The 12,631-nt window shown below is 34.5% G+C and overlaps 1 protein-coding gene across 4 annotated transcripts in view; it reads right to left on the bottom strand.

Annotated features, from left to right (window-relative positions):
* Uggt (UDP-glucose-glycoprotein glucosyltransferase) overlaps window positions 1–12,631 on the bottom strand; it is an 835,069-nt gene that overhangs the window by 410,810 nt on the left and 411,628 nt on the right. For all 4 annotated transcript variants that reach the window (XM_090403047.1, XM_090403050.1, XM_090403049.1 and 1 more), the window contains exon 23: window positions 4,870–5,001. In XM_090403047.1, the coding sequence (XP_090259173.1) occupies window positions 4,870–5,001 (132 nt within the window). The remainder of the gene's footprint in view (window positions 1–4,869; window positions 5,002–12,631) is intronic.

The following is a 12,631-nucleotide window of genomic DNA, read 5'->3' as shown; positions in this document are numbered from 1 at the left end:
CTGAATGTCTTTATAATATTGCATATAGAAATCTGTAAGGACATGTGCTTTGCATTATGGGATACCAAGGCAAGTAATGTGAAGTCATTAGCTTCTATATATGAGTTGTCTGTCCTGAAAATACTTCAGGAGCAAACTCTGTTTGCTTACACTTGGATAAAGGATTAAACCAAGTATATAATTTCTTGGTATCTTTAATTTATAGTATAACCAACTGGAAAAACTTCAAACAACTATCCCAATCAAGAAGTTTATCCTGATTGGGAGGTGTAATGTTTTGTGTTGAATGCTGTAGCTCAAATATGGAGATATAAGAATTTTAGAATGGCTACACAGAACTCCTACTCCTGCACTAACCATCTATTTAAAAAATAAAAACAGAGAGAGAGATAACTCTAAATGTGAGAGGAATTTCCTGTTGACTACTCCAGGTAAGGTTTATGCAATGAGACTTGAGAACAGATAAGAAAAATTGTGGAAGATAAACTGAAGGAACGGCAAGCTGTGTTCAGGCCAAAGAGGAGTTGTAAGAATCAGACTTTTACTTCAAGACAAATATTCAAAACTAATAGGAATGTAACAAAGATTGGTATTTAACTCTTGTAGGTCTGGAAAAGGCACATAAGTTGGCAAGAGAAAAGTTACTGAGAGTGCTAAATTAAATGTGGTAAGTTCGTGTAAAAGACTAAAAGACAAGGGTACATCTTTCTCTGCTGTTATTCATGTTAATCTATACAGATCATGTCATGATGACAAGTGGCATTAAACTTGATAAATGGTATTTAGCTCTTTCTTTTAGGAAGATATTATATTTCTAAATAAATTCACTACAAGTCTTCACAACTGAACTGAATAATACTGTAATAAATCAAGAATGGTAGGAAACTGACAACAGAAATGAACCAAAACATGGAAAAAATCAACTGTGTTCTCTGTAAGGAACCTAACAAACCAATAAAATATTTTTGCACTTTACAGGACTACTTAAGAGTCAAAGCTAGATAACTGGGAGGAGACCTCCATTTATGTAGCACAAGGCTTCTGACCTAATATCCAAGCCTTACCTTCTCGTGGTGCACTCCATTAGTAGGTATCTACCAGAATACTAAATGAACAAGGATAGGCTGGCAATTTGGGATTTAGCCAACTAAATCACATTCCTCTTGACTTAAAATAAAATAACATGATGGTACACTCATTAATGGTAACAAGGATAAAAATGAATATCATATTCAAAAGAAAAGTGTAAGAAAGATTTTAAAAGAAATCAAAGTTGAGCAGCTTTCAGAGGTGAAATGTAGACCCAAATACAAAAATATTATTCAAGAAAAAAAAATGAAATAATTTGAAAACAAGAACTACAGCTTAGAGATTCAGTGTCAGACCATGGAGAAAACATTGACATTCAGCAGAAAAAAAACCATGGTATGGTTTTAAGAGTTTTGAGAATTCCACACTGCTCGGATGGATGATGTGATTATTTATATAGATAACTTCCAATGTGTGTTGACTTTCTGTAAATGGAAAAAAAAATAGCAAAGCATCTGAAAGGCAAGTTATTAAAGTGTCAAGAAAAGGCAAACAGTTATTTCATATGTTTTCTAATGCTAAGTGAATTTTGGAGTACTGGTCATTATGCTAAGTTGGAAAGGAATCTGAAGGTCAAATAGCAAGCACATCAATGACATGATAGCCACGGTACTATGAAAATATAACCTTCACACCACATTCAAACCATACATCAAATTAGTAACTCTGATCTGCTCTTCTGAAAACAAATTCCATCCTCTAGCACATCCTGGAGTGTGTGTGTGTGAAGTTCCTTGTGATTGTAACTTTGTCTACAATGAACAGACAGGAAGATTTCTTAACATCCATCCATCCTGGAAAATATAAGAAATATGTCTGCTACTATTATTATGGCAAGTCAGTAATCACACTAAGGATTTGAAAGTAGCTATAGTAAGTATACTTTATTCTCAGAATGCTCGATGTAAAAGTTTGCCAAATGGATGTGGGTGTGTGTGTGTGGGGGGACCCGTTGTAGGACTAATGTGTCTGCAGAGTTTTCCTTGCCAAGAAAAGTCATTTGCATACATAGCAAATTTGAATAATTCAAAAATATCACGGGAGGAAAATTACTTAATTAAATTAAAGATGTCTGTTAGTGGTATATAATGCTAGTATACCTGAGAAAAGGCTAAGAAAATTGTGGAAGGGGAAGCTTGAAGAAGAGCAAGCTGGGTTCAGGCTAAACAGGTTGACAAGATAATATTTTCACTTTAAAACAAATAGTTGAGAAATCACTAGAGAACAACAGGACATTGCACTTTTGAATGAAAAATATATGAATTTGATTCTTGTTATAACAAGAGGAATCTCTGTTTATGCTTTTTCAGTTGAAGGTGAGTTAACTGATCTCATATGGAAGATGAAGTTTTTTTCTCCTATCATAAAGGCAAATCAGTCATAAGAACACACACAATTCACAGACAAAAATATTATTGCTGATGGGCTGAATCAATACTAACATAACTGGAGGAATAAGTAGAGAGTTGCATACAGTAGAGTAGAATGCCCACTCACAATGAGTACTTGGACTCCTTGGAGGTGTCACATAATAACGATAGTAATAACAAAAATCTGTATCTAAATTTTGCAGATCTGCAAAAGGCATATGTCAGCATGCCAAGAATGACACACTGAGCAATAAAAAGTCTATATTTCAGTTGTAAGTCAGCGGCTGGAATTGAAGGAAGAACAGGAAGATGGTTTGATGTCCAATCAGATGTGAACAAGAATGCAAATCATCCTTGTTCACTATTATTCATCATCTACATGGATCACATTATGAAGGAATGTGATATTAAACCTGATATTAAAATTGGGGATGTTAATTTACTTAACATCTCACTCAGTAGTTTACTAAAGTAAATTATGTTTAACAATGTTATACTACTAAGTAAACCCAGTACAGTTCCTGACTAAATTGAATAGCTGCTGTAATGAGTATGAAAATCAGCAATAAAAAGACAATGGAAATAGGCAGAAACATTGAAAACATCAACTGTATCCTGAATGGAGAACCTATAGAACAAGTAAAACATTTCAGCTATCTGGTCACAATTTTTAGTGAAAAATGTAAATTTTCAGTTGGAAATAAACAGAATTGGTGAAGCTATATTGTAGGAAGTCAAGTGAATAAATTTATGTGGAATAAGAGAAAATTAGTCAAAACATTATTCAAAATAAATTAGCTATATACAAGACAGTATTCAAACCAATTTTAACATATGAACTTGAGAGGTGGATTAGAAATAAAACACTTGATTAGATTGGGAAAACATGCCAAGAATGTTTTCTTAACAGAAAGGGGGTAAATCAAAAATTTAGTCACTAGGATGGAAATGACTGAGTGATAATAGTTCATCCTTCAAAGTTGTTGGGCATGGTCAGCTGGAAGTGTACAATGAGGGCAATTTACAAGAATTCTCAAAACAGCAAGAAAAAGAACTTATAAGTAACCCACAAATTGGTACCGTCTTACAAATTTCTGTGGATGACATCTCACTGTCACGCAAAATATCAGAACTTTGAAGGAGGAGTACTGTTAAAGCAAGCTTTATGCTGGAAATACACAAGTCAACAGAAGAAAGTGACATGGAATAATGGGTTGGAGTCTATCAATAACAATTATTCATTAACCCTGGTACAATATTGTAGAAAATGAGTTAAGGTAAATGTTTTACTGTAGAGAATAACATCAACCAATCTCATTGACACCTTCCCAGTGAAAAAGATTTTGCCAGGATTACTTCAAGATGTTCCTCTCTAGGTTCATGAATATGGTGGTCTCACATCCAACTTGCAAATGTTCCTCTTGATGTTATCTATTCATTCTGAAGGATTAAAGGCATTGTTGCTTGGCTAGTGTGATAACTTAACCCTATGTATTAGCAAAAATAAAACAGATTTAAAAGATGCTGGTACAGGAATTAGATCCTAAAATCACAAAAACTGCAGTGACAAACTGAGCATGTCTGCAAAACAATTCTGGCTACTGTGAGAATGGTATCTGGGAATGCCATTAACATAGTCGAGGTCTTCATTCTAGTTCAAGGACACCCACTATGAATTACTGGCCTTTAAAAAGATCAAAAAGAAAAACTTATTTTCAAATGCTTTTTTTAAAAGAATTGTATCACTTATATATTGTACTGTATCACTCCATATCAAACTTATGTTGAATCACTCCTCCTTTCTAGAAAGTTTCATTTAACTACAGCTCTAAAACAATTTCAAAAAAATTTTTTTCACAGTTCATGTGGAATATCAATGAAAATTACTAAGCAACATATCAAAAAATGGTAAAGCAATACAGTTAACAGGACATTATTTTATAGTTGTTTTTATCATTAGAATACATCCTGAATTTCTTTTACACTATTTTGTAAAACAATGTGTGTGTGTGTGTATATATATATATAGTTCGACCACAGATGAGAGAACCCTCGACACTTCTGAGCATGGCAGAAGAAGGCGAATCCATTCCGATAATAGGGTAATCAATTCATTTCATGGGATGAGTGTTTATTATTGCACGTCGGAAAATTAGCTTTTCTTTTATGGTCATTCTAGTTTTTAAAGTGGTAACTATTTTGCTTGTATAACAAATCTTGTATAAAGTACATGATTTTGCATGTTGGTGACGAATTCGTACATCCCTTATTCTTTTCTCTCCTTCAACATGAATTGACTCTTCTTGGCACTCTGCCAGCTATGGTTCTCAACTGTGGGTAGAACTATATATATATATATAACAACAAAGCTAATCAACATTTCAATTACATCTGTAAATAATTTACTTACCCTACCGTTTGTGATAATAGCACGTTCTCCAGGATCCAAACTCAGTACTTTCTCAGAAAATACACGATGATATTTAAGGAAATTTCCATCTTCTTTTTCCAGCGCCACAGTATAAGATGCAGTATCCATGTTCTGCCATAAATTAAAAAAATAATAAAAATAAAAAATAAATAAAAATAAATGATTGCATGGTAATATATTCCCTATTCCAGTGGATAAGGAATATATTACCATTTTAAATTCAGTTCAAAATTTGCCAACTTATTACTAGAGAAAGAACAGCATTTCAAACAATTTTCCCACAACAAAGTTGTTATTAACACATCTTCATGTGTGCTTAACCAATAATCAACTTAGTGTATTGTCAAGGTTTAAATTTTGCTTTATCACCAGTTAATATCCCAAAGATCCACTACTAATGTGGAAAAAGGACTAAGGAAATTACTGAAAGAAACTCAGATTTAATCAGTATTGAAACAGCATCCATACCTCTAAAAGCCACACAAAAATACTCTAAAAATAGAATGGTAAGCACTAAAAAAGACAAGACATTGTAATATTAAAAGGGGACAAATTTAATGCAACAGTAGTCATGAACAAGGAGGAATATGTTTAAAAAAAAAGGTTAACTTACTGAATGATACCAGCATCTACAATCCACTCAAATGTGACTCCACTTGGTAAACCCAAAACAAGCCCAACAATTTGATTAAAGACCTTGTTAAATAGAGTGAGGAGACAAAAAAAAACATCTTGCATTTAGACATCTAGTTCAAAGAATTTATGAAGCACTAGATATGCTTCCTGTCAATGTCTGATTGCATCAGTTATGTTAAACCCCACTTTATCTTTATTCAACCTTTTATATTAAAGTCAAAAAATCTAGTCCTGACACCCATGCTAACTATACTTTTACTCAGTTCCCAAGGAATGTCTCAATCACATCACCCATTTTCTACAACCCACAAATCTTCAACCTATCCTCATAAGATTCATTCCGCAGACCTGCTACATCTTGTTCACTTGCCTCTGGATCCTCTCAACCTCCTCAACCCCATGAAACCCAAGTGAACATTTCTGCTTGCAGTATTCAAGGGGTCTTACAAGACCCCTTGAATACTGCTCTATAAAGAGGTATAATAACTTGCCTGTCAGGGTATTCTGCAGTAACCAAGTAATGTGATGAGCTGCTTTAGCCACTTCTGCAACATGGCTTCTAAACTTTAACACACTCATATTCCTGGCCTCATCAATTACCTGGAGTACACAGTTGGTAAACTTTTCATCTCAAAATGTATAACCTTACACTTGACCACATTAAACTGACATCCATTCTCCTTTGCCTATACTGCCTGTCTGTCCAAATCAAAATTTTAAAACCTCTTTATTAACTATTGTTCTCTGCCCAACTTTGCATCATTGGAAAACAACTGAATAGTTCCTCTCAGATGTATATTGTTTTTCCTACATTGTTAATGTACAACTTAAATAGGAATGGCCCAACTGAGCCCTGCAGCATGTCACTAGTCACAGGCTTTTTACTGGACTCTACTCCTGAATAAACTACTATCCAGAATCCCTCCCTCAATCACCTTCTTATCCACTTCAACAACTCTTTATATCCATTTCCATGTTTGTTTGCTTTTTAACACACACACACACACACACACACTTATTTATCCAATAGCCTGTGTAGCTCAGCGAAGTGGTGTCTGCACTTCTCAGTACTAGACCACCCAAAGAAAGTGTTGCGAGTTCGATTCTAGTACTGACTAGAGGAACTTTATTTAAGCCTTTTTTTGACCAGTTCCTGAGATATAGATTTCTCTTCACTGTGTGCTGCGTAAAACAGCATTGAGCCAGCTATCTCTGAATGGATATCAGTGGTGACTGAACTGCCTACTCAGTCTCCAAAAGTTAGGGTTAAAACAATCTTGCATACTCTCTATAAGGGAATAAAAGGTGTCAGCTGATTGATTTAGCTAATATATTTATCTCACTCATGAAAGACAGAAGAGCCTATAGCAAATGGATGGCATGAGAAGGCAGGATTAGGAAGAGAGTAATCTGTTGATATTCTTCTTAAACTGTTGAAGATTATAGTCTTTTGGAAGTGCTTCATGAGGGAGACAGACTGTTTTCCAAAGTCCAGCAGTATCATTTTAAACTATTACCTTTATCCAACTCAACTGTCACTGTATTATAAAATGTGAACAAGTTACTGAGGCACGACCTACCCTTCACAAAACCATGTTGCCACCCCCATAAACAGTATGGCACAAAAAAGTGCTGAATAACTGCAATGATATATGTTATGGAGTAAATGGGTTTATTAATAAAGAAATATATGTTTATACATGATGATATGTACATCCAAAACCATCAGTGGAATCTTGGTCGAATAAAGCATTAATGATAGCAGATTAGGTCCTTACAATGGGCACCTTGTTGTTCAAGTTTCAGGTTTCATAGCTCATGCAAAAGTTCTCTGTCATCTTGTAGAACAAGGGCTGGGACATCTGCTGGACATATCGTGTAAGTTTATCCCTTAGTTCAAAGTTTGAAGGCAGGTCATGGTAGAATACCCATTCCTTCAACATATCTAAACCATTTGTTCTATCAACTCCATATGAATGAAAATAATGCTCAACAATAAACATCTTTTCTTCCAATATCAACACCATTGCTACAGCTAAATGTAATGGTATAGGCCTCTACACATGCTCTTCTATTAATGTGCATGCAGTCGAACAGCATATTCTCATAGCACGTGTACTGAGGGGCTGTTGAAGTTTAGTGCCCCCTCCAATATGATAGTATCTCATTTCTGTCTATCCATTCCTGTATTTTTCTCTTGATGAATTTCTCTGATTACCTTGACTACAACTCCTGATATGTGATCAGTCAGTAATTTGTTATATCAATCTTGGAGCCTCCTTTATGAAATGGAACTATTTCCATCTCTTTCTACCTTGGGATTAATCCAGGGCTGAGACAGATTAAACAACATTGTCAAAGGCATTGCCAAATCTCTAGCACCTCTCATAAAACTCGATCTGAAGCTGGTATAACCATTTAATCCCATAGCTGTATTCACATCAAGATTCTTAATATGTTATGCAACTCCAGTTTCTATATAAACCTTTGCCCCTCTTGTTACTGTAATATCTCCACCTGGATGATATACTCTTGCAAAGTGTTCACTTAGTAATTCTACTATTTTGTCTGATACAAGTATTCCCCCCACACACCATCAGCATTCATTAAAATCATTCTGCCATAAACATTCTTCTTTTTACTTGCAACATATCAAAAGGGCTCTTTGGGATTATCTTTTGCTTCTACTGTTAATTTTCCTTCATACTCTGCTTTTACCTATCTTACCACATTGGTTACCCTTCTGGCCCATGCTTTGTACTGCTCATGTGCCAGTTGGTCACTTTCTCCTTGAATTCCTTTATGCATGGGAGGAGAGAAATTTTTATTTGTAGACTAATTTATAGAGGTCACATTATTTGAGAGATTTTGACCAAATCTAGATACTGCTATTTCTTAAACTTTATGCTTTCCTGAGAATTTTAGCCCAACCGACAAAATAAAAGAATGAATGGGAGTGGCAAACCTTCAGAGATAACACCAGAGGCCACATTATTAAACCGTTCAATCAATTACAAACAAATCTGGGATATAATCTTTTCTAACATTTTTTTTTACACCCCTGCATGGTGACCAGGGTTAAAAAATATTCTCAATGTTGCCCATGCATGTTGTAAGAGGCAATTAAAATGGGTACCCAGTGCTTAGGGGTATAGCTGGGCCACCCTGCCTCCAGGGTAAAAAAATTTGGAGGCCTGGTTCTCCAGTTTGGGGTTTGGCTTTTTTTTTTACAAGAATGGGTTAACAACCCATTCTTGTAAAAAAAAATCTCTTGTTAAGCAAGCTAAACAACTGAAAGCTGCGTTGACTTCAAGGAAATGACACATGAAATGGAAAAGGTTAATGAATTTTGGAACATGAAATGTTAGAACAATGTTACAAGTAGGGAGAATGCAAAGTATAGCAGAAGAGTTAAAGAAATGTGAATTGGATGTTACAGCATTACAGTTGATAAGATGGAGAGGAAAAGGAAGAATAAGCAAAAAATATTATATTACGTATTATAATGGTGCTGAAAAACAATGAAATTATGAAGTATTTATTATTAGATTTATTATTAGAAAGAAGATGATAAAATCACTTTTAGGATTCATGCCAATAGAATTTGCAAGTTACGAACTAAAGGGAAATTCCGTATCACTTTTATTAACGTATATGCCTGACTGAAAATGCTGACGAGATTGTGATAGATCAATTTTATGAGGATTTACAAGACACATGTTAAAAAATAAATGAAAATGATGCCATGATAATATTAGGGGATTTTAATGCAAAAATAGGGAAAGAAGACATATTTCATGAAGTAATTGGTTTACATGAATAAACTAGTGAAACGGAAATAGACTTATACAATTAGCAATATCAAATAAACTTAGAATAATGAGTACATGTTTTCAACATAATAAAATCAACAATTAATTTTATCATCATTTGGGGAACTGGATTATTCCAACAACAAAAGAATGTAATCAAATAGATCATGTTCTGATTTTGAAAAGGTGGGCAAGTTCAGTTAATGATGTATGAGCATATAGAGGAGCAAATTGCGACTCTGATCATATGTTAGTTAAATTAAATTTATATACATAATATCAAATGTAGACCAAAAGAAAACTGAAATGATAAAGAAATGGAACACTGAAGCAATCCAAAATAGAGAAATAATTGATTGAAAAATTTTTCAGTTGGTAATAAATTAAATTAAAGATGACAAGGAATTGTATTCTCATTCAATTTTTATACAAGTGTAAGCAAAGTTTGCACATGAAGTAGCTTCATGACTAGGCCTTGTATATAAATACTAATGACTTCACATACTTAATTGACTAAGTATCCCATAATGCAAAGCACATCCTTTCAGGCATATATAATGCTATGCATTATGGGAAGGGCCACTACCCAGACAGGTTTTGATCTCTGCATATAATAAAGGATCTTCTCCAAAAACTGTGTAATCCCTTAGATCACTCTAACCTCAACGAGTGACCTGAAGGATCATTTCAATTCATTAACTGTTGATCACTCAACGATAGTCAGTGGTGATTCTACTCTATGACTGGTACACTCTACCATTGAGCAGAACCGCTCATCTCCTAAGGGGAAAAAATCCACCAGTATAGCCTCTACTGATATAAAGGTTATATCAGTAGAGGCTATACCACAGGCAAGCATCTAATGGAGTAAAGTGATCAAGACCACTTCAGCAGATCCACCTCCATGGAGAATTGTTTAAGTGTGAACCTTCTCCAAAAACTAGGGCAATCCCATAACCTGATTGAGTGACTAAGGATTTAGCTCATAAAATCTTGATTGCTCAAAAGATACTCAGTAGTGGTTTTGCTCAGTGACAGGCTCACCCTACCACCAAGCAGAACTACTCGTTTACCAGGGAAAAGAATCCACCAAAGCAGCCCCGACAAAGACCACACCAGCAGACACCAAACCACAGGCAAGAATCAAATGAATGCAGCAATCGAGACAACATAAGAAACATCTGTGAAGATAACATTAGTGAGAGACAAATCCAGAAGAGAAACAAAGGTTGAAGTAATGCAAAAGTCATACAGTTCCTATATATAAATAGCGAAAGGGTGTACCACCTTATTTTAATATCTGGATTAGAATTGGTTGTTGAAAGTTTTTTCACTTGGTTATAAATTAAATTAAGAATGCCAAGAAATTATATTCTCCATTAATCCTATATCTAAGTGTACGCAAACAAAGTTTGCAAATGAAGTATCTTCACAACTAGATATTACTTGACTTCTGAAATATGACTTCTGCATTACTTCAATCTTAGAGTTTCTTCTGGGCCTGGCTCTCACTGATGAAACCTCAAAAAAAAAAGTCCGAACTGGTCTGGGAAGGGTAATATATTGGAAGATTGCTTATGGTACAAAATTAGGTAGAGAATTAGTTAATCAATTTGGGTATCAGTTTAATGTGGAGAAATATAAAGTTATTCATTTTGTACCACATTGATGAAAATGAACTCCAGGGAACAGATACAGATTTAGAGATTTAGTTGCAGTGGAGTGGTTGAAAGAGTTAAAGTTTAGAGGATATATTGCTAAGGTTGCTAAAGTAGATCATAAGATTACTTGGCTATTGAAGAACACATTACCAAGTAGAGATAAGGAAGTTGTTATTCCTCTTTATAAAGCCTTTTTTAAATAACGAAACCTGTGGGGCGATCATCATTAAAAGAAACACACGTATAAACCACAGTGAAAATTATTTAATTGTAAATATTTCATCCTAAGTATTTTAGGACATCAGCAGTACAGTATTTAAACAAAAATTAGGAATAACATACAGTTAGGGCGCATGATTACAATAGAATCTCATGAAAACGTGCATAATGTGCTAAAGTAGTACAACAACAACAAAAAAAAAAAAAAAATCGTTAATTATTTAACACAGTTTTGTATGATAATTTCCCATACTTTAGGAATAGTAAGAACGTCGTTGCGGTTTAGGTTTGGTCTGTGTAGTAGGGCTTCAGAACTTTCTTTGTATAAACGTTCATGTTTAAATAAAGATCTATGTAAAAGTTTAGCCTTTTCCCAATGGATCCTATGGTTTGGATTTTCAATTCTGTGTTGAGAGAGGCCAGATTTCTGCGGTTTAAGAAGACGAATGTGGTCTTGATGTTCCGAGATGCGTTTCAGAACAGACCTACCTGTCTGTCCAAAGTAAGATAATTTGCATGAGCATGGAATCTTATAAACACCAGGTAACATCAAGGGTGAGAGTTTGTCCTTAGGAGAAGGTAACAAGTTGTAAATTTGGTTGATAGGTTTGTAAGTAGTGGCAAAATTGTATTTCTTCAAAATTTTAGAAAGACGTTCTGAGATGCCTTTAACGTAAGGTATGGGAATCCAGGAATTAGAAGTTATCAAAAATACAGCCATCCTAAATGGATATAATCCCAAAACAACTCAAAAAATCATCAGTCACTTCTGCATACATCAAACCAGACAGGAAGAAGTGCATAGGATTCCCATACCTTACGTTAAAGGCATCTCAGAACGTCTTTCTAAAATTATGAAGAAATACAATTTTGCCACTACTTACAAACCTATCAACCAAATTTACAACTTGTTACCTTCTCCTAAGGACAAACTCTCACCCTTGATGTTACCTGGTGTTTATGAGATTCCATGCTCATGCAAATTATCTTACTTTGGACAGACAGGTAGGTCTGTTCAGAAACGCATCTCGGAACATCAAGACCACATTCGTCTTCTTAAACCGCAGAAATCTGGCCTCTCTCAACACGGAATTGAAAATCCAAACCATAGAATCCATTGGGAAAAGGCTAAACTTTTACATAGATCTTTATTTAAACATGAACGTTTATACAAAGAAAGTTCTGAAGCCCTACTACACAGACCAAACCTAAACTGCAACGACGTTCTTACTATTCCTAAAGTATGGGAAATTATCATACAAAACTGTGTTAAATAATTAACGTTTTTTTTTTTTTTTTTTTTTGTACTACTTTAGCACGTTATGCACGTTTTCATGAGATTCTATTGTAATCATGCGCCTAAATGTATGTTATTCCTAATTTTTGTTTAAATACTGTACTGATGATGTCCTA

The sequence above is a fragment of the Typopeltis vanoorti genome, chromosome 13 (genome assembly GCF_054136105.1).
Source record: "Typopeltis vanoorti isolate ZY-2024b chromosome 13, IOZ_Tvanoo_1.0, whole genome shotgun sequence".
Lineage (NCBI taxonomy): Eukaryota > Metazoa > Arthropoda > Arachnida > Uropygi > Thelyphonidae > Typopeltis > Typopeltis vanoorti.
The sequence above is the reverse complement of the archived record's forward strand: the minus strand, read 5'-3'. Positions and strand labels throughout refer to the sequence as shown.